Genomic DNA, 21,315 nt, shown 5'->3' with positions numbered 1-21,315 from the left:
CAAGGTGCCTGCACCAAGTTAGCCTATACACATTGTTCCTTTGTGGGCAGCTGGTGGATGGGTCACTCTGTTAGCATCAGTAACTCACTGGATGCCTGCCCAGTTGGAGAGATGCCCACCCATACCATATGATGTCAGCCTGAACCTGCTCCATTTATCCAGGTGACAGATACCTACATAATGCCCCAGGACAAAACCTATAAGCCCAAAGCAAGGAATGAGACCCTGGACTCAGTGGTGTGGTGACAAGAAAGCTCTGGGCGTCTATACTCAGGTGGGGGGAGGGGGGAAGGAGAAAAGTGGGAGCTGAACTGGATGATCTCCATCCCTCCTGAGATGGGACAGTGACATTGTGGGTTTCACATGGATAGGGGCCATGTGGATAGCAGCAGATCTGACGGTGCTACTCACTAGCTTATAGCCTTCTAAAGGCTGCTTTCTACCTCTAGGGTTCTCAGCCTGGGGAGTCAGGATAGGCTAACTTGGGCTGCAGTAACAAATTAACCCCAAATCACAATGACTTCACACGATAAAAGTTTATTTCTTGCTCATGGTACATGTCCCACACATGTGCTCTGCATAATCATCTGAGAACCTAGACCAACAGAGAGGCCACCACTTGGGACATGCAGCCTCCTCCGGTCACTGTGGCAACACAGGGAACTAAGGGAGAACTTGCTTTTTTTATACTTGAGCCCAGAACTGACATGTGTGACCTCCATTTACAGCCCATTGGTGAACCTAGTCATGTGGTTCCCTCCAAGTGCAAGAAGACTGGGAAATGTGGGGAGGAAATGAGTATCTGTGGAGCGGTAAACATCTCTGTCATACCTAGCATTCAAGACTCTCTTTGTGACCTATTCCCAGGACTGCCCCCAGCCTCATTTCCTGACACTTCTGTCTTCCCAACTCATAATCCACCTGTGGTGGCAGGAATTTTCTCTCAGCTCCTCGGTTATGTCCTTGAACCAGGGCACCCCCATACCTTTGCTTACTATGCTGGTTCCTGAACATGAAATGCCCCTTTTCTATCTTCCTCATCTGCCAACATTCTACTTCTCCTTTTAAGCTCAGCTCAGAGGTTACCTTCTCCATTCCTGATCCCTCAGGAATACAGTTAATTGACCCTTTTCAGTTCTGCCACATCTATTTTCATATACTTCCATTAGCACTTAGGGTCCATGGGACTGACTTCCTGGCATGTTTCACAGTGCCTGGTACATCATGGGCACTAGACAAATATTTGTTGAATAAATGCTTTGCGTTTAGAACTTTTCAGACAATAATTTAATTGTATGTCTTTCTCCACACCCATCCACCCACCCCCAATAGGTTGTGAACTCTGGATGATATAGACTAAACCTTATTTATCTCCACTCCTCCATTATCTATCAACACTGGGAAATTTTCTAGTAAATGTTTTGGGGAGAATTGACCAATCTGTCCTATACTTAATTTTGAATAATGAATTAAGAAATGATTACAGATGGGTCTTTTAAAAAGGAACATTGTCTACATGTATGCTATCCTTCAATTAAAAAGTTTACTCTAAAAAACAAACAACAGTGATGAGCAAAAAAGGGAAGTACTTAGAGAGTAAAGTGTACAAACACAAAGGCACTTCCAGAAGATTTGATCATTGTAATAGCGTCTGTAGACAAAAGTCCTGAAGTCCCTTTGGGTGTGGTTAATATTGCCGGGAGCTAGCTCGAGCCAAAGGGAAGCCAAGGGTGGAAACCTGTGGACTTCAGGATCAGGGGGAAGCAGGTCTCCAAGTGCTGGGAGAACACACACAGCCCTCTCTTCCTTTGTCTCTGTTTCTCTCCAGGCATAGGCTTCATTATTCTCACTCACTGAAAACCAGCTTTTTCTCCTTCTCAGAAAACCACCACTTGAACCATCAACCAACAGGTACCTAGTTGCCAACTCCTTTCCAGAAAGCAGCAGCTGGCTTCTTTGATCCAATTTCAACACCCTGGAGAAAGACTCTAATTGGCCCAGCATGAGCACGTGCCCACCTGGCCTGATCATGGGTGACCGCGGTGGAAAGCTCCCCCCACCCCGCCCCCACCGCATACTGGGGCTCTTTCTCACCCTGACCTTCTTCATGGAGGAACCAGGCACCACAAAATAGGGCCTGGGAAGAAAAGGCCACTGCTGCCCACCTAAAACCAGGAAAAGGGGAGAACCATTCTTGAGAAACTTGCTCCAGAGAGTGATAGCATATAAATAGATCTTCTGAAAAGAACAAATGATAAAGACACAGAATTTCGGAAAGAACTAAAATGGCAGAGGCCACTTCATAGTTACTGCACCTCCTAAATCTCTTGTGAAATAGCCCCCCTACTCCCGTCTTCATCGCCTCAGATCTTACCTTATCATCTTTGGTCTGAACTGTTGCAACCGCCTCTTAACTGGTCTCCGAGCCTCCTGGTTTCACTTCGTCCTCCAAATCGTCCACCCAACCAGGGCTTCCAAATGATCTTTCTTTAAACAGCGTGTAATCCTGTCATTTCCCTGCTTAAAAACTTCCCAGCACAGCCTTCAAGGCCCTGCTTGGCCCAGCAGCACCTTCACTTGCTCTCCTCCCCTGGACGCCTGCACTTCTCCCCCATGGCCTCCTCACCAGCACTCAGCGCTTTTATATCTTCTCAAGCATCTACTCTCTCTGTTCCCTCTGCCCAGGGTGCCCTTCCCATTTCCATTACCTCTGCCTGGTGATGCTACTTACCCTTCAAGGTCCAGTTAAGTATCTTCCCTCCCTCTGTGGTGACACCACATTGTGTCTATTTTTAGCTCTGGAGACATCTGTCTCCTCTGCTCTCTTTCAAAACACTCACTCCATCTCATTTATCTTCAAATCCCCAGTTCTAACCCTAGGGCCTAAGTCCTAGTAGGAATCCAGAGATCCTCACGGAAGGATGTAGGGAGAGAGGGAGGGAGAAGCAGGGAGAGGGAAGGGAAAAGGGAAGGGGAGGAAAGGGAAGGGAGGAGGGAGGGAGGGAGTGGGATGGAAGGGAGGAAGGAAGGAAGGGGAAGAAAGGATTAAGGAAAAACCAAGGACTTGAAGTTACACTTGCTTTCTCCTCTATCTGTCAGCAGCTTGGACAGGTTATGGCACTTCTCTGAGACTCCGTTTCCTCCTTTATAAAATAACACCTATCGTACCAACTCAAGGGCCTGTTGGAGACCAAATCAAGAAAAGAATGTGGAAGCGCTTTATGTTATTTCTATGCAAAAATTCCTTATTATTAACTGGCCATCGTGTAGTATTTGTTCTCCTAACTAAGACTGCAGTCTTAGTGAACCGCCTTTGTTGGTCTGGGCTCCCTTGCAGGGGCAGGAGTCAGGGGGGCAGTGAGGTAGATTTAGTTACACTTTCTCATTGCCAGAATCTTGTGAAGGTCGAACGGTGCTGACATTGAGATTCTTTAGGATCACAGTGTAAGGAGTGAGTAAACTTGATAACGTTATTCAATTTGGGATACTTTTTTGTACTCCTTAAATCTTGGGGCCTCCTGATTTTGATGAAGAGCAAGGAGTTATCGACAACCGTTAGCCATTACTAGTGATGTCAGAAGATGTCTTCTTACTTCTCATGCAAGGCTCTGGATGAGTTTCATTGGAGAGTGGCTTCAGCGGGAGGCTGCCGTGGGAGGGGATGAAAAACTGCTTCAGTTTGCAACTACTTATCCATGTGAATCAGGATTTTCTCAATACCATGTAACCGAAATAGAAGGTGGGAGGGATGGGATTAGAAGCTGCACGGATGGAAGATTGCAGCTGTCGTGCTGCACTTGTCTAGTAGACCAGGTGCGGCCTGTTTAGGTCTCATGGCATGGTAAGAAATAGAACAATGTGGGACAAATGTTGGGCAGTGGTGTGGCAAGGGTTCTCTCACGTGGGAGTAAATGGATGCTCGAGTGCTGGCACAGCCTTTGCCCCGAGGGTTGGCCTGGGCACCTCTGGCCTGGCTGCTTCCTAACCCCTTAGGGACTATACTGACCACTGAACTTGAGCTTGCCTCTTTGAGGACTGAGGGGCAGCAGGGAGCCAAGTCTCCTCACCTGTATCCTTGTCCCACGCATGGCTTCTGCACCGCTCATTTGCTTTTCCCAGAATAAAGCCTCTCCAAGTCATCATTCTCACCCATCTCTGAACCCACTCTAAACTTCATGATCTGGCCTGACTCAGCCCGATATCTTTCGTCTGTCTGCCCAGTTGCTTCCCACCCCCGCATCTCGGGGAATTGTTCTTCCCACCCACTCCATTCACATGAATACCACAGAAACCATCAGATCAGTCATTTTGCACACACCTTGGACCCTGACCATGACTAACCTAGAAGTAGGCCCTTGTCCTTGGATAGGACAGCCCCAGCTTCTAGACTGATCAATCCCTTCCTCCAGAATTTTTGGAACAGGGTCCAGGGGACAAAAATCAGCCTCTGTCTGGATGACTGAACTTAGGTGTGTAAAACCAGAAACTACGGATGCGCATATGTTCTGTGACGTTGACTGGAAAATGAAGAAAGCTGGTCTGCAACAAGATAGAGCAGTGAGATATGAGATGGAGAAAGAATACTGCCGGACTTTATATTTTGAACTTTATATATGTTTCTTACGACTCTCAGTGGTATTTCTGTACTAGAATTCCAGGAGACAGCCCTGAATGCCCAGAATAAATCTCCAAATCTTGCCTAAGCTAAGCTAACGTGTCTATTAGTTGCAACCAAAGAAGAAATCTCATGTACATACACTGCAAAAAATTTCAATACTTGTATCCATCAAGAATACCTCATTTCCTCACTAACTAGCTTTATAATTAGCCAGTTTAACAAGTGTGAACTTACACAAATGAAATATCTATCAATTTGGATGCTTCTGACTTCAGGCTTGTATGCTTATGGTCACAAGATGTATGCAGCAGCTCCAAGCATCACATCCTCACACAATATTCACACTTTTTCATATAACTTTTTTTTACAAATACTCTACTATAGTATGAAAAACATTAAGTCACTTAAGAATAGAAAGAGTTGTATAATGACTCCAACATACTCATCAGCCAGCTCTCACAGCTATCACAGCACGGTCACCCCGTATCATCTACACATTCACATGCCTTTTCCCTCCTTTCAGATTATTTCAAGGCAAATCCTAGACATTGCATTACTTCTTCTGTAATATCTCAGAATATATGCCTAAAAGATACAAGTTCCTTTTTAAAAAGTAATCACAATATCATAATCACAGCTAAAAATATTGACAATCATTTCCCAGTGCCATCAAATCTGCAAAAGGGCTCCTTTTCCCTGATTGTCTTCAAAATGTGTTATTTTTATTATGTTGAGTGAAATAAGTCAGTTAGAGAAGGACAGTTATCATATGTTTTCACTCATATGTGGATCTTGAGAAACTTGACAGAAGGCCATGGGGGAAAAATAATTACAAACAGAGAGGGAGGGAGGCAAACGGTAAGAGACTCTTACATACAGAGAACAAACTGAGGGTAGATGGGGGGGGGCGGTGGGAGAGAGGGGAAAGTGGGTGATGGGCATTGAGGAGGGCACCTGTTGGAATGAGCACTGGGGTGTTATATGTAAGCCAATTTGACAATAAAGTATATTCATAAAAATTTAAAAAAAACCCAAATGCGTTATTTTGTTAATTCTTTTTAGTTGTTATAGCAAGGAAATATATATTATTTTCCAAAGATAAAAGGTATGGGATGTTCATACTGATAATTCCAACTGAAATGCAGAACTATAGTTTTCACTCAGCCTCACCAATCCTAATCTGTATCTCTAAGTCAAATGTCTCAGTTTTGAAGGACACAGATGTAATTACTTACTTTTAATCCCATAACATGTACGTCTTTCCATCTTTGGATATATCCCTTTAGGGATGGTGATTTAAAGTCCCTCAGGGGTGCCTCGGTGGCTTGGTCAGTTAAGCGTCCGACTTCAGCTCAGGTCACGATCCCACCATTACTGGGTTCGAGCCCCGCATCAGGCTCCAGGCTGAGAATGCGGAGCCTGCTTAGGATTCTCTCGCTCTCCCTCTCTCTCTGCCCCTCCCCTACTCACGCTTTCTCTCTCTCTCTCTCAAAATAAATAAATAAACTTAAAAAAAAAAGTCACTCAAAGTCATTCTGTGTGGTTATGTCATCCACTGAATGTACAAAGGAGGATCATCTTTATTTCATTTTACTTTCAATTTCTAAGGATTGTTTTCGTTAATTTAATTTTGTTTATAATTTATATAAAATACTTACAGGGCTCCATAGTTAAATCTACAAAACAAGGTTTTAAAAGTCTGGATTCTACCTTATCCTCTCTAGTCTCTCTCTCTGCTATTGTAGTGTTGTATTAAATTTTTATAGCTTCTTCTTTTATTTGTAGTTAAATGATTACATACTCTATACCTTATTTTCTACATTTCTCATTTTATTAAAAATATATCCCGGAGGGGGGTCTGAGTTGCTCAGTCGGTGAAGCATCCAGCTTCGGCTCAGGTCATGATGTCACAGTTCATGGGTTCGAGCCCTGCATCAGGCTCTGCGCTGACAGCTCAGAACCTAGAACCTGCTTCAGATTTCTGTCTCCCACTCTCTCTGCCCCTCCCCTGCTCACACTGTGTCTTTCAAAAATGAATAAACATTAAAAAACATATAAAATACATTATATACATTATATATACATTTATATATGTATATGTATATACATAAATATATGTGTGTGTGTGTGTGTGTGTGTGTGTATATATATATATATATATATATATATATATATATATAATATGTATATATATAATACCCTGGACATCACACCATAATCATAGAGAATTTTCTTACTCCTTGGTACAGCTCCATAATACTCCATTTGGGGGAGGTACCACAGTTTATTCAATTAGTCTTCTATTGATGGGCTTTTGGATTGTTTTCAGTCTGTCGCACTTACAAACAGAGCTGCATGGATAGCCTTGTATGAACATCTTTTCGCATTTTTGCCGGGGCATCCCTGTGATAGATTTCTAGAAGTGGGATTGCTTTATCGCTGTGCAACCTGTCAGAACGATTAAAATTAGGAGAGAAACAATGACAATACCAAATGCTGATGAGGATGTGGAGCACCTGGAACTCTCATACATCACTAACAGGAGTACAAAAGCATAGCTGCTTTGAAAAACACTTTGGCAATCCCTTATGAAGTTTAATATACATTTCTAATACAACCCAGCAGTTTCTTTCCTATACATTTACTCAAGAGAAACGAAAATTTATATTCGCAGAAACCATGTCAATATCTGAACATTTATAGAGGCTTTATTCATAACTGCCGAATATTGGAAACAACTCAAGTGTCTTTCACCTGATGGGTAAATTGTAATACATCTCTACAACCGAATGCCACCCAGCAATAAAAAGAACAAACTACTGATACATCACAACATAGATGTATTTCCAATGCATTATTTTAAGAGAAAGAAGCCAGATTTAAAAAGCTACATACTCCGTGATTCCATTTATATGACGTTCTCTAAAAGGCAATACTATAGGGACAGAGAGTAGATCAGTGATTGCCAGGAGCTGAGGCCAGGGGATGGTTTGACCACGAAGGGGCACCACATAGGAATTTCTTAGATTGATGGAACTGCTGTACATTTTGTCTGTGGTGGTAATTGCGTAGTTATGTGTTTGTCAAAGCTCAGAACTCTACACTCTAAAGAGTTAATTTTAAATGTAAACCATACCTCAATAAACCTGACTTTAAAAACAGTGCACAGGATCGGGGCGCCTGGGTGGCGCAGTCGGTTAAGCGTCCGACTTCAGCCAGGTCACGATCTCGCGGTCCGGGAGTTCGAGCCCCGTGTCGGGCTCTGGGCTGAAGGCTCAGAGCCTGGAGCCTGTTTCCGATTCTGTGTCTCCCTCTCTCTCTGCCCCTCCCCCGTTCATGCTCTGTCTCTCTCTGTCCCAAAAAATAAATAAAAAACGTTGAAAAAAATTTAAAAAAAAAAAAAATAAAAACAGTGCACAGGTAACTTTGTTAATTGCTGCCCAAATCCTGTTTATGGTAGAATGATTAATGGCTCCCGCAGATATTTGTGTCCTAATTCCAGAAATCTCTGGATGTCACCTTACAAGGCAAACAGGATTTTGCAGATGCACTAGGAATCTCGAGATAAGGAGAGAATCCTGGCTGATGCAGGTAAGCCCTAAATGCAGTCCTAAGTATCCTTATAAGAGAGGCAGAGGGAGGTTTTACCATGGCGAAGGCCACATGAAAACAGCAGAGAGAGATCTGCTACATTCCTGGCCGTGAAGATGGAGGAAGGGGCGATGTCCCAAGGAATTCAAGGAATGAAGCTCCAGAAGGTGGAAAAGACAAGGAAAGAGAATCCTTCCCCCCGCCCCGGACCCTCCAGAGGGAGCAGAGCACCTGTCAATGCCTTGGTTTCAGCCCAGCGAGACTTCTGACTCCCAGAACTCTTAAGAGGATAATTTGTGTTGTTTAAAGTCACCAAGTTTGTGGTAATTTGTTACCATAGCAATTGGAGACTAATACACCCTCCACAGGGATTACACTACACCAAAAGTGTAGGGGTGTCCTTCATTTAAGAATGAGGAAAACTTTCCTGGAAGCCCCAGGACAGGCATCCCCTCATATCGCATTGGCCCAAATTGTGTCACGTGGCCATTCTCAAACCAATCACTGGCAAGAATAGTCAACCTTCCTCCTACTCCTTGGCCTGAGGCTGCAGCATTCTCTCCTGACCCACACAGCTGCCTGATCCTGACCAATATCAGGGTTCTGCCCTCAGAGAAGTAGAGGGCTGTAGCTTTGGATTGGCCACCAATAGTGCCTACCTCAAAAGTTATTTGCAGAAGGGGCACAGTCAGTGGAGCATCTGACTCTTGATCTTGGGGTTGTGAATTCGAGCCCCACGTTTGGTGTAGAGATTACTTAAAAATAAAATCTTGGGGCACCTGGGTGGCTTAGTCAGTTGGGCATCCAACTCTTGATCTCAGCTCAGGTCTTGATCTTATGGTCATGAGTTTGGGCCCTGCATTAGGCCCTGAGCTGGGCATGAAGCCTTCATAACATAACATAACATAACATAACATAACATAACATAACATAACATAACATAACACATAACAAACATCTTTTAAAAAATTATTTGCAGAAAAAGAAAACCCCTCAATTAAATACACGTTTTATAAGAATTTAAAAATCTAGTTAGGCACCCGGGTGGCTCAGTCGGGTAAATGTCCAACTCTTGGCTTCAGCTCAGGTCATGATCTCATGAGATCATGAGAGCGAGCCCTGCATTATGCTCTTTGCTGACAGCGTGGAGCCTGCTTGGGATTCTTTCTCTCCCTCTCTCTCTGCCCCTCCTCTCCTCGTGTGTGTGTGCACATGCATGCACTCTCTCTCTCTCTGTCCTTCAAAATAAATAGACATGAGAACAAATTAAATAAAAAATAAAAATAAAAATCTGGTTAGAGTAGACTCTCTGAGGGACCATCGGCTGCAGCCTCCCAACCAGGGCCTTCCTCTGTCCAAGACCATATGGCTTTGCCCTCCTCTCTCCCCTTTTTTCAGAGGAGGCAAGGCTGAGCTAAGCTCTGGTAGTGAGTCACCAAGGTTATATAAGGCCCTGTGAACACAGCCTGTCTTCCAGAAGAATGTCCCACTTGCAATACTAACTCAAGTCCTATTAAGGGAATCTTCTGTTTTCTCCCTGTTTTAGCTTTGCTCTGACATATTATCCTAGACTTTCAGAGCTGCACAGGCCCTTAGAGGTAGTAATAATAATAAAATTTATATTTATTAATTTATATCTATTATTAACATTATGGCAAGTACAAGAGCTACCACTTATCAAGCATTTACCACGCTTCAGGCACTTTGTATTTATTATCACATTTAATTCTCGAGTCTTCTTGGTGAAGTAAATATTATCATCCCCATCTGATAGATTTTGAAACCCAGGAAAAGAAAGGGTGACTTATCTAAGGTACATGCTGGCACCAGGGTTCAAACTGAGATCTGTAAAGACTCCAAAGTTTTTTTTCTCTCAAACCCCATGAAGTCCAAAACCTTCCATTCTACCAATGGGAAATGAACTCGGGATGGAGGGATGGAGAAGAGGGGGCCACTGGGAGGCATAAACATCTTGTTGGGCTCACAGGACCCATGAGCGGCCAAGTGAACGCTTGCTCCCTCTAGCACAACAGCAACGCCCATTAGCTTTTCTCTCCCTTCCACGGAAATCAGCATTTATGAATCATCATGTAACTGAGTTTAATAAGAGAAAAGGTGTTTGGTTTTTTGCAAAAAAGAGGAGTTGTGATTTTTGCACTTACCCAACATTGTTGGGGGAATAAAAAAAAAATCACAGTTATAACACGAAGAGTGCCTTACAGTTTATAAAACTCTTTCAAATACTTTCTTTCACGTGATCCTTACTACAGCTCTGTGAAGCAGGAAAATATAATTATTGCACTTCACAGTTGAGGAAAATAAGACGCCAAAAGGTTATATATATACTTGCTCAAAGTCTCACAGATCATTCAGTGGTAGAGTCAGAATCAAAACTTGGGCCCTGTTCCTTGGGAGGAAGCTTGTTGGCAATGAGGGCCTGACATTTTCCTAGGAATTTTAGACTCTCGTTTTCAAGTTTAAAAACGTAATTAAGATTCTGATTGGCTGAGGTGATTTTTTTTTTTTTAGCTGAGATTTTTACACTGCATAAATCAACTCAGTGAGAAATGACATCTTTATAATCTCAAGTCTTCCCATCCTTCATTTTTTATGCCTGAAAGTAGAATCCAGTGTCTTTTTTTTTTTTTTCTTAACAGAGAACCCTTTGCACTTTTGATGAGTTTTTCCTTTACAAACTGCCTTGGTAGCTGATTTGAATAACGGTTTCGGTTCTGTTATGCCTTTTTTCAAATTGATTTGTATTATATGGTTTTTATTTCCATTTAGTAACTTGATACTTGGTTGAACATTCTTGTTGTTTCCAAGAGCTTTTCTTGATCTTGTCAGGGTAGAGCTATTCCACTTGCAAATTATTAAAAACAAAAACCAAAAACCTGTTCTCCTGACTCCACCACAAATGCTCCTTTTACCACGTGACACTGCATTTTTCCACAGCCCTGCATTTTCCAGATGACTAAATGGCTCCTTTAAGTGCCAATATACTTAGAAATGTAACTGCCTGAGCTGAAATATCTTTCTCAAATAAATTACAATGTGTAGCAAACAGCTGTGGTTTTTTGCCTGCACAACACATCCTTCCCCCCATCTCTGATAGAAGCTGCCCTTCTCTTTCTTTTGGGGAACTGCCCCTCCCACAGGGATCATGGCAGGACTGTCTATCACATCCAATTCACAAACCCCTAAAGAGTCCCTGGTTCCACCACAGGCTGACCCAACTGACTCTTCCAGGCATTTGTGTCTTGAGAGAAGGGGCACTTGGCCAGAAGGACACTGGAGCGGAGTCATCTGGAAGGCAGGCCCTAAAGAGACATCCCTGTGTTTTTTCCTGGAGCTGCCCAGATTTCTACTGTTCCCAAAGCCTGCTTGTTCAAATTCTCCTTTGGTTCCAGGAGCTACCCAATACCCTTCCAATACGTTCTCTTTGTTTTCTTAGGTGTGCTTCTGTTACAAATGATACAGATATCAGTGTCCAAAGGTCGGTTGCAGACAATTTTTCCTGTTATGGGTTGAATTGTGTGCTCTGAGCCCTCCCACCAAAAAAAAAAAAAAAAAGATATGTTGAAGTCTAACCCTAGTACCTTCAAAAGTAATCTTATTTGGAAATAGGGTCTCAAAGAGGCAATCAAGTTAAAATAAGGTCATAAGGTAAGCCCTAATCCAATGACTGGTTCCTAAAAAAGAGGAAATTGAGAGAGTGGGGCATCTAGCTTGTGAGCAGACACCTTCGTTTCATGCGCGACCAAAGAGCAATTTAAAAATGGGTGACGTTAGATTGCCTGGGTGGCTTAGTTGGTTGGGCATCAGACTTTTGCTCAGGTCATGATCTTGGTTCACGAGTTCAAGCCTCACATTGGGCTCTGTGCTGACAGCTCAGAGCCTGAAGCCTGCTTTGGATTCTGTGTCTCCCACTCTCTCCCTGCCCTTCTCCCACTCGCACTTCATCTCTCTCTCAAAAACAAATAAATATAAAAAAATTTTTTTTAATTAAAAAAAAATGGGTGACGTTGAGCAGGGCAAGATTTTTGTTCAGAAGTGTGCCCAGCGCCATGACGCAGAAAAGGGAGGCAAGCACAAGACTGGGCCAAATCTCCATGGTTTATTTGGGTGGAAGGCAGGTCAAACCCCTGGATTTTCTTACATGGATGCCAACCAGAACAAAGGCACCTCCTGGGGAGAGGAGACACTGATGGAGTATTTGGAGAATCCCAAGAAGCACATCCCTGAAACAAAAATTATCTTTGCTGGCATTAAGAAGGCAAGGGAAAGAGCAGACTAGATAGCTTATCTCAAAAAAGCCACTAAGGAGTAATAGTTAGCCTTTGCCTTATTGATTACAGAACAAAAATGTCTCATGACTTGTTTAAATTGATCTCATACCCAGAATTCAGATCATGAACACCTGACAGAATATTTCTTTTGGACAGTCCTTATTTAAATAATATTGGCTTGTGGTTACATGCATATAATTAGCTTTTTGAACTTTGACAGTAATTCTGGTTCAGCAAGTGCTATCATTGTTTTCCCCTTCGAAAAATATGATTGGAATTGATTAGTAACGTTCAGCTTTTGACAGAGATGGTAAATGCCATCTCTAAACTTACAGGAGATTGGTTTTATATTTAGATTTATATGACTGGTTATATTAATATATTTAAATACTGAGGAAATCCCTTCACTGTCTCAGAACAGCAAGACTCGGATGTATTTCAAGTTATGTTTGTTAGCCTGTTAAAGGCAAGATAGCTGACAATGTCCACTTAACCTTTTTGGTCTTAACTATGTCAATTTAATTAAAATCTCCTGCATTTCACAGGCAATGCTGTAGGGGAAAAATAATTAATTAATTAATTAATTAATTAAATAAAATCTCCTGCATTTAAAATGTTGCCTTTTGCTTAATTAAAGACATTTTAGTGTGGTTTATGTGTAATATTAAATAAAGAATATTTAACATTTCTCAAAAAAAAAAAAGAGGAAGTTAGGACACATATAAAAAGAAGACAATGTAGAGACACATAGAGAAAAGGCCATACCAAGACAGAATTGGAGGGGCGCCTGGGTGGCGCAGTCGGTTAAGCGTCTGACTTCAGCCAGGTCACGATCTTGCGGTCTGTGAGTTCGAGCCCCGCGTCAGGCTCTGGGCTGATGGCTCAGAGCCTGGAGCCTGTTTCCGATTCTGTGTCTCCCTCTCTCTCTGCCCCTCCCCCGTTCATGCTCTGTCTCTCTCTGTCCCAAAAATAAATAAACGTTGAAAAAAAAATTAAAACAAAACAAAACAAAAAAAGAGACAGAATTGGAGTGATGCACCTATCTACAAAACAAAACAAAACAAAACAAACAAACAAAAATAACCTCCTGAAAGTGACCAGAAGTTAGGAAAGAGACATGAAAAACAGTTCTTTCCCTGCACCTTTAGAGGGAGCGTGACCCAGTCAACAGGGTGGATTTCAGAGTTCTGGCCTCCAGAATGTGAGACAATATGTTTCTCTTGTTTTAAGCCACTGAGTTTGTGGTACTTTGTTCTGGCAGCCCGTGGAAACTAATACCGACCCTCAAGGAAATATGCACTATTTTGAATGATGTATATAGCAGATTGCTAGCTGTTCACCAAAATGCTTCTCCCCTCTTTTGCCTACAAGTAGCCTTATGGCCAGGCATAAGCCTGTCCCACTAGATCATCTCTGCCAGCTTCCCTTGTGGTCAGGGTGGCCACGTATCTGACTTCTCCCCGGCGGAAAGATAAGTGAGAGTGACGCTGGCCACTCCTGGGTCTGAGTTCTAAGATATCCAGCAAGACTCCTCCACTCTTGTCTCCTTTATTGCCAACTAGAACCCAGATGCGAGGGCTTCATCTGTGCAGAAGAAAACCTGTGATGCCACGAAGATTGTGCAGCAAAGGAGGAGAGGTTGCTGTTGCCCTGGATAACTCACCTCAAGGGAAAGCAGGCCACTCTAGTTTGTCTTTTTTTTTCTTTTTAGGCATTTTGTCATTTTTTTAAACTTTTTTTTAAAGTTTATTTTTATTTATTTTGAGAGAGAGATAGAGAGAAAGCAGGGGAAGGGCAGAGACAGAAGGAGACAGACTCCCAAGCAGGTTCCAAGCTGTCAGGGAAGAGAGTGACGTGGGGTTTGAACCCATGAACCGTAAGATCATGACCTGAGCCGAAAGCAAGAGTCAGATGCTTAACCGACTGAGCCACCCAGGTGCCCCTAGATTGTCTTTTATTAAAAACTTAGCTCTACCTCTAACAGATCCATGGTCATTGAGCTGAGATGCAAGGCACTGGGATCCTGACCATATTCCCGTATGGGAACTAGGAGTAGCTCATGGAACAGTGATCACCAAAAGAATCTCTTTTGGTCTCTTGGGACTTTTTTTTTTTTTTTTTTTTTTTACCGTGTGAGTTCACTTCTATAAAGTATCCAGATTTGTTTTTTTCTCTTGGGACTTTTTACAAAGCTGAAGTCAAATTCTCAGCAACCTAAAAGGGAGAGGAAAGATAATACAACCAGTAAGATGACTGCTTCTGAGGACATTAGGTATCTTCAACTGAGACAATGGGAGGCTCAAGTCTTGAGATGCATGCTACGGGGCACAGACTGAAATTTCAGGGCTTTTCTGTGGCCGAGTGAAGAATCTTTCACTGAAGCCATGGGCTTGAGATGGCTGGACGCCAAATTCTGATTCGAGAAGTTGTTGGATTCGAGAAGTCGTTCAGTGTTGGCTGACCACATGACTTTGCCAGGTTTCTTTTATGAAAAGATGCAGGTGTCTGGAGGTCTCAGAGGATCCGGACAATCTGAACCCGCTAACAGTCTTCTGTCTGCAGTGTTTCCTATGCACCTCCCTCTCCCAAAGAAGGAAGCTAACACTTTCCCTCGTATGTCTGGCTGTTGCTCTGCCGGTAACTAACTCCATCTGGAGCAAGTAAATTGTCCTCACAGAAATACTTTATATTTATTTTTTATTTGGATTTGCTTTTCCTGTGCTTTTTTTTTTTTTTTTTTTTTTTTTTTTTTTTTTTTTTTTTTTTTTTTTTTTTTTTTTTTTTGCCTCTGCCAGCACCACAGCCCATGGGCTTACAGAAAGCTTTTCACTCTGTCATGGTACGACACAGCATAGCCTCTTGCTAAGGAATTCACTTCACAGCAAAAGTGGCAATGGCCTAATGCCCGCAGGATTCACTGTGTGCCTAATGGGCTCTGCCCATGATCCAGGAACAGCTGGCCTTATACAGCACTAGGATGGCTCCCAGGATCCACTGGTATCCACTGCTTGCTGTCCTGTGGAAGTGATCCATGCTTTGAGCCAGTATCCCATATGTGAGACTATTTCCCTGTGTCTCTCTCTTTTCAGGACACAGAGGTGGGCAGGTACTGTTCATAGTCTCCCAGTAGCCTTTCCTATCTAATGTAGTAGAATTGATATCTGGGTGCACGGCCACCCAGAGTGATGACATCGGCCAGCCTTTTTGATCACTTTGCCTCCCCACTTTCTAGCTCTCAGTTGAATTGGCCAGAAGTCTGACACTCACTGAAGTTACTGGGTTTGGATTTTAGGGTTGTTTCTCCTCATCCTCATCCTCATCCTCTTTCTTCTTCAAAACAGTGTCCTAAATAACGACATAAAAAGCTTGTGCACAGTGAAGGAAACAATCAACAAAACTAAAAGACAACCTACTGAATGGGAGAAGATATTTACAAGTGACATATCCAAGGGGTGCCTGGGTGGCTCAGTCAGTTAAGCATCCGACTCTTGGTTTTGGCTCAGGTCATGATCTTGCAATTTGTTAGTTAGAGCCTTGCACAGGGCTCTGCACTGGCAGCTCGGAACCTGCTTGGGATTCTCTCTCCCTCCCTCGCTCTCTGTCCCTCCCCTGCTTGCCTTCTTTCTCTGCCTCCAAATAAGTGAATGCACTTTTAAAAAAATGGCATATCCAATAAAGGATTAGTATCCAAAATATATAAAGAACTTATATAACTCAACACAAAAAACCAAATACAGTAAAACCTTGGATTGCAAGTAACTTGTTCTGTGAGTGTTCTGCAAGACAAGCAAACATTTCTAATAAATTTTAACTTGATCAATGAGCAATGTCATTCAATACAAGTAGTATGTGATGTCAAAGGTCACATGATCACAGCTAAGCCAATATTTTTTCTTCTATCTATCTACCTACCTACCTATATCTTGCTGCAGGATTGTGTGTGATTGTCTCCCATAGTTGGATGCTCAGTCTCAGACTGTGCTGTTTGGCAGAAATCGTTGATTTTTCAGAACATTGGAAGGTGCCCACAATTGGTACTAGTGTATTTTTTGCCACTTCAAAGCACCTCTGGACAGTCCTTTGCTTTTCCGTAGAAGAGAAAGCTTAGGAATGCTTTGCTTCATTCTAGGTCAGGCTGCCTTTAGATATAGACCCCTTTCTCTGCTGCCTTATTACCAGTTACATTAAATACAGTCTATGGCAAGAGTTCATTAATACTGTACTGCAGTCAACATTGATGTGAGTGTATACAATGGCCCCCATGCAGAAAAAGGTTGAAAAGAAAAGTAGTAAGAAGACGGAGATGACTATGGTGGAAGGTAAGAAGGAAGTCATGGAGAAGTATCAACAGGTATGCAAGTGCAAGATTTTAAAAGAAGTCTATGTTGACCATTTGCATAGTATTAAAGAAGAAAGAAGAAGGGGGATAGATGCAGCAAAAGGAGTCATGAGAATATCAAAACAATGGCCATGTGTTCTGGAAGATGTAAAAAAGTTGCCTGTGTTTTGAATAAATGAGAAGCAACTAGCAGGTAATACTGTGACCGAGAACTTTATCTGAGAGAAGGCAAAGGCCTTGTACACTGACGTAAGTAAACTGCCAGGTACGTCAACAGAAAAAGAAGAAGACTTCAAGGCAAGCAGAGGATGGTTTGATAACTTTAAGAGAAGAGGGGGCTGGGGCGCCTGGGTGGCGCAGTCGGTTAAGCGTCCGACTTCAGCCAGGTCACGATCTCGCGGTCCGTGAGTTCGAGCCCCGCATCAGGCTCTGGGCTGATGGCTCAGAGCCTGGAGCCTGTTTCCGATTCTGTGTCTCCCTCTCTCTCTGCCCCTCCCCCGTTCATGCTCTGTCTCTCTCTGTCCCAAAAATAAATAAACGTTGAAAAAAAAAATAAAAAAAATAAAAAAAAAGAGAAGAGGGGGCATCCATAGGGTTTGTGGCACAGAGAGGCTGTGAGTTGGGATGCTAAGGCAGCTGAGGCGTTCACTTCTGAGTTCCAGAAGCTTATGGTTTCCGAGTGTTACCTGCCGGAGCAAGTTTTTAAACGCAATGATACGGGGCTTTTTTGGAAAGAGATGCCAAAGAGGACCTACATTACAGAAGAAGAGAATGCAATGCCCGATCACAAGCCCATGAAACACTCCCGTTTGCGCTAATGCAAGCGGGGGTTTCAAAGTCAAGCCCCTGCTCATGTATCATTCTGAGAATCCAGGAGCCTTCGGGAAATGCAAGGTGCAGAAGAGCCAGTTAAATGTTCTGTGGAAGCCCCACAGCAAGGCTTGGGTCACTCGTATCTTGTTTGTTGAAAGGATCAACAAAGTTTTCGGTCCTGCAGTGAAGAAATACACTTTAGAAGAGAATCTGCCACTCAAAGCCTGGCTGGTTATGGATAATGCTCTTGTTCATCCTCCAGGCTTTGAGGACTACTTACTGGAGGAATTTGAATTCATTAAGATCAAGTTCCTTCCTCCAACACTGCTCCAATCCTCCAGCCCATGGATCAGCACGTCACTTCGAATTTTAAAAAGCTTTACACAAAAGCACTATTTCAGCGACGCTTCAAGGTGACCAAAGGAACAAACCTAACTCTGAGAGTTTTGGAAAAATCATTTCCACATCGTGAATTGCCTCAAGATCATGGATAAAGCCTGCTATAGGGTCACCAAGAGAACCCTCAATTCTGCTTGGAGAAAGCTGTGGCCTGATTGTGTTCTTAGACATGGCTTAGAGGGCTTGCTCATGAATAGGAGCTGCTAGTTGTCAATGAAACTGTGTCCTTGGGGAAGACCATGGGACTGGAGGTGAATACGGCTGATATTGAAGAGCTGGTGGAGGAACATGGGCAGGAGTTGACCACCGACATACTGATGGGTCTGCATCTCGAGCAACATCAAGAGGTTATGGAGGAGATCTCGTCTGCAGAGAAGGAGAAGAAAATGGCGGGGGAATCCCTCACTTCAAATGAGATTAGAAAGATGTGTAAAATGTGGGAAAGAGTGCAAAGTTTTGTAGGAAAGCACCACCCGAATAAGGCTATAGCAGTGCGAGCAATGAATCTGTTTAATGACAATGCAATATCACATTTCCACAAGATCCTCAAAAAGAGACAAAAGCAAGTGTCAATGGATAGGTGTCTTGTTAAAGTTGCACAAAAAGAAAGATTCCATTGAGCCAATAGAGAGCAGTGATTCCATTGGTGACAGTGAAAGTCGTCCTACACAATAACCCTCTTCTCTCTTGTCTCCCTCACACCAGCCATGAAGGTTTTCAAAGGGAAGGGCAGGTTCATTTGTTTCTTTTTCTTTATATTTTGTGTGTTCTTTATTATTTTGTATTATGTTACAGCATTGTAACCATTTTTATGTTAATATTTTGGGGTTGTGGAACAAATCATCAGAGTTTCCATGATTTCTTATGGGGAAATTTGCTTTGATATACAATTGCTTTGAGTTACAAGCATGCTTCTGGACCAAATTATGCTTGCAAACCAAGGTTTTATTGTAATGCAATTAAAAAACGGTCAGAAGACATGAACAGACATTTCTCCAAAGACAACATACAGATGGCCAAGAGACACATAAAAAGATGCTTAACATCACTTGCCATGAAGAAAATGCAAATCAAAAACTACAATGAGATATCACCTCACACTTATCAAAATGGCTAACACAAAAAACACAAGAAACAGCAAGTGTTGGCAAGGATGTAAAGAAAAATAAACCCTTGAGCACTGTTGGTAGGAACGCAAACTGGTGTAACCACTCTGGAAGACAGTATGGTGGTTCCTCAAAAAATCAAAAATAGAACTACTAATGATCCAGTAATTCCACTACTGGGTATTTACCCAAAGAATACAAAAACACTAATTCAAAAGGATAAATGCACCCTTATGTTTATTGCAGCATTATTTACAATAGTCAAATTATGGAAGCAGTTCAGGTGTCCATCGAGAGATGAATGGATAAAGAAGATGTGGTATGCATATATATATATATATGGAATAGTACTCAGCCATAGAAAAGAATGAATCTTGCCATTTGCAACAACATGGATGGATCCAGAGGATATAATGCCAAGCAAAATGAGTCAGTCAGAGAAAAACAAATACCACGATTTCACTCATAGTGGAATTTAAGAAACAAAACAAACCAAAAAAAAAAAAAAAGAGGAAAAATACAAATCTAGAAACAGGCTCTTAACTGTATGGAAGAAACTGATAATTATCAGAGAGGAGGTGGGTGGAGGGATGGGTGAAACAGGCGATAGGGATTAAAGAGTACACTGAGTCATGTATGGAACTGTTGAATCCCTATATGGTACATCTGAAACTAACATAACACTGTATGTTAACTATATTGGAATTAAAATTTAAAAATTAATACAATTTTTAAAAATAATAAAAAGCAAATTAAAAAAAGCAAACAAAAAAGAAATGGTATCCTAGATAAACTACAGTTTCAAAGAGCTTTTCTTATCGGTGTTCTCAGTTGAGGTATTTGCTTCTGGACTGCCTCGAATCTCTGCTACCTTCAGCCAGTTATTGTTTGAAGTGTAAGGGCCCCTGGTAGATAACACCAACCTAAGACCCTCACAAATTATCTTGAAGATAGACAAGAAGAAAAAAAAATACCCGAAGTCTCCTGCTCTCCTCCCAATGATGTTTTCCATGGAAGGAATGTAATTATACTGCTGATTATACTCTATCACCTTTAGAGCGTGCTGCAGCTTTACGGAACACTGTCATATTAGCTCTTACTTGCTCTTGTGAACACTGTGATGTAAAGGAAAGAAGGCATGTCTGAGAGAGCGAGACAGAATCCCTGCTCAGTGGCTCTGAACCTGCCAATCAATCATGTGTTAAAGGAGGGGTACAGTGATGTTTACCTTTTGCTTTTAATGTTAAGATTCTGATTATTCTGCATATAGTAAGTGCTCATGAAATCTGGTGAGTGATGCCGTGAAGTTTTAGGGGAGGGACCATGAGCCCTGATTTACAAGTGAGGAAAATGAAATTCATTTATGAGGACAAGAGTTGTCTAAGGTCACAGAGAGGGAGTAAGATCTTCAAAATCTAAATCCAAATCCAAATCCATTGCTTTTTCTATCACCTTAACCCAGAATAACAGAATTCGGAATAACAGAATTTTCTCAGATTTTAATAATAACAGTCTTGTTGGTAAAGTAGCTTTCATTTATTGAACACTTAACATGTATCAGACACTAGACTAAGAAGTTTCTATGAATGAACCCATTTTACAGATGGAAGAGCCTGGGATTCAACGTGGTGAAGTAACTTGCCCAAAGACAAATACAAGGGCAGAACCTTCCTGGGTTTTAAAGGAAAACTTGGTTCTTTTGGAATCCAAAACCTGTGCTCTTTCCCCCCAAATTATAACTTCCTCAATCAAAAAAATATCCTGGGAATCTGTTGCTAATTGTCTAAGTTCAAAGTTATAATCCAAATGTTTTCATCTTATTAGGCAATCTCTGAGTGCAGTCAGCTAAAGATTCAGCTGGTTTGGGGATCTACATGTCTTGATAAGGTCCCTTCTGCACTACAGGAAAGGCTGGCCCATCAGCTTAATACTTTCCTAGAAATTTGGAATTTAAAGTCCTGAGCTTGATTAGGATCTCACAAATACCGTGAGGCAGCAAGCCATTTTACTTCTCTGGGCCTCCTTTTTCTGCTATTTAGAGTAAGGGTAAAAGTAAACCTAGAATATCTTGTTGTGCCAGAGAGCAAAGAAGTGCTCAAAGCTACTGGAGACGCATTAAAGCACACAAAACCTGGCTTAAAGCATCTCCCGCTGGTCAAA

At 42.2% G+C, this 21,315-nt stretch overlaps 1 protein-coding gene across 1 annotated transcript; it reads left to right on the top strand.

Annotated features, from left to right (window-relative positions):
* Nucleotides 1–12,224: 12,224 nt before the first annotated feature.
* On the top strand, nucleotides 12,225–12,529 carry LOC115500042 (cytochrome c-like). Its single transcript, XM_030294355.1, has one exon. It carries the CDS (start codon nucleotides 12,225–12,227, stop codon nucleotides 12,504–12,506), a length of 282 nt encoding a protein of 93 aa, XP_030150215.1. The 3' UTR covers nucleotides 12,507–12,529.
* The last annotated feature ends 8,786 nt before the right edge of the window (nucleotides 12,530–21,315 follow it).

Source organism: Lynx canadensis, chromosome D4 (assembly GCF_007474595.2).
Source record: "Lynx canadensis isolate LIC74 chromosome D4, mLynCan4.pri.v2, whole genome shotgun sequence".
Classification (NCBI taxonomy): domain Eukaryota; kingdom Metazoa; phylum Chordata; class Mammalia; order Carnivora; family Felidae; genus Lynx; species Lynx canadensis.
This window is presented reverse-complemented; position numbering and strand designations above follow the sequence as displayed.

Excerpts from the sequence above, each read along its gene's own strand:
- LOC115500042 (XM_030294355.1), top strand. The coding sequence starts at position 12,225 with ATGGGTGACGTTGAGCAGGGCAAGATTTTTGTTCAGAAGTGTGCCCAG.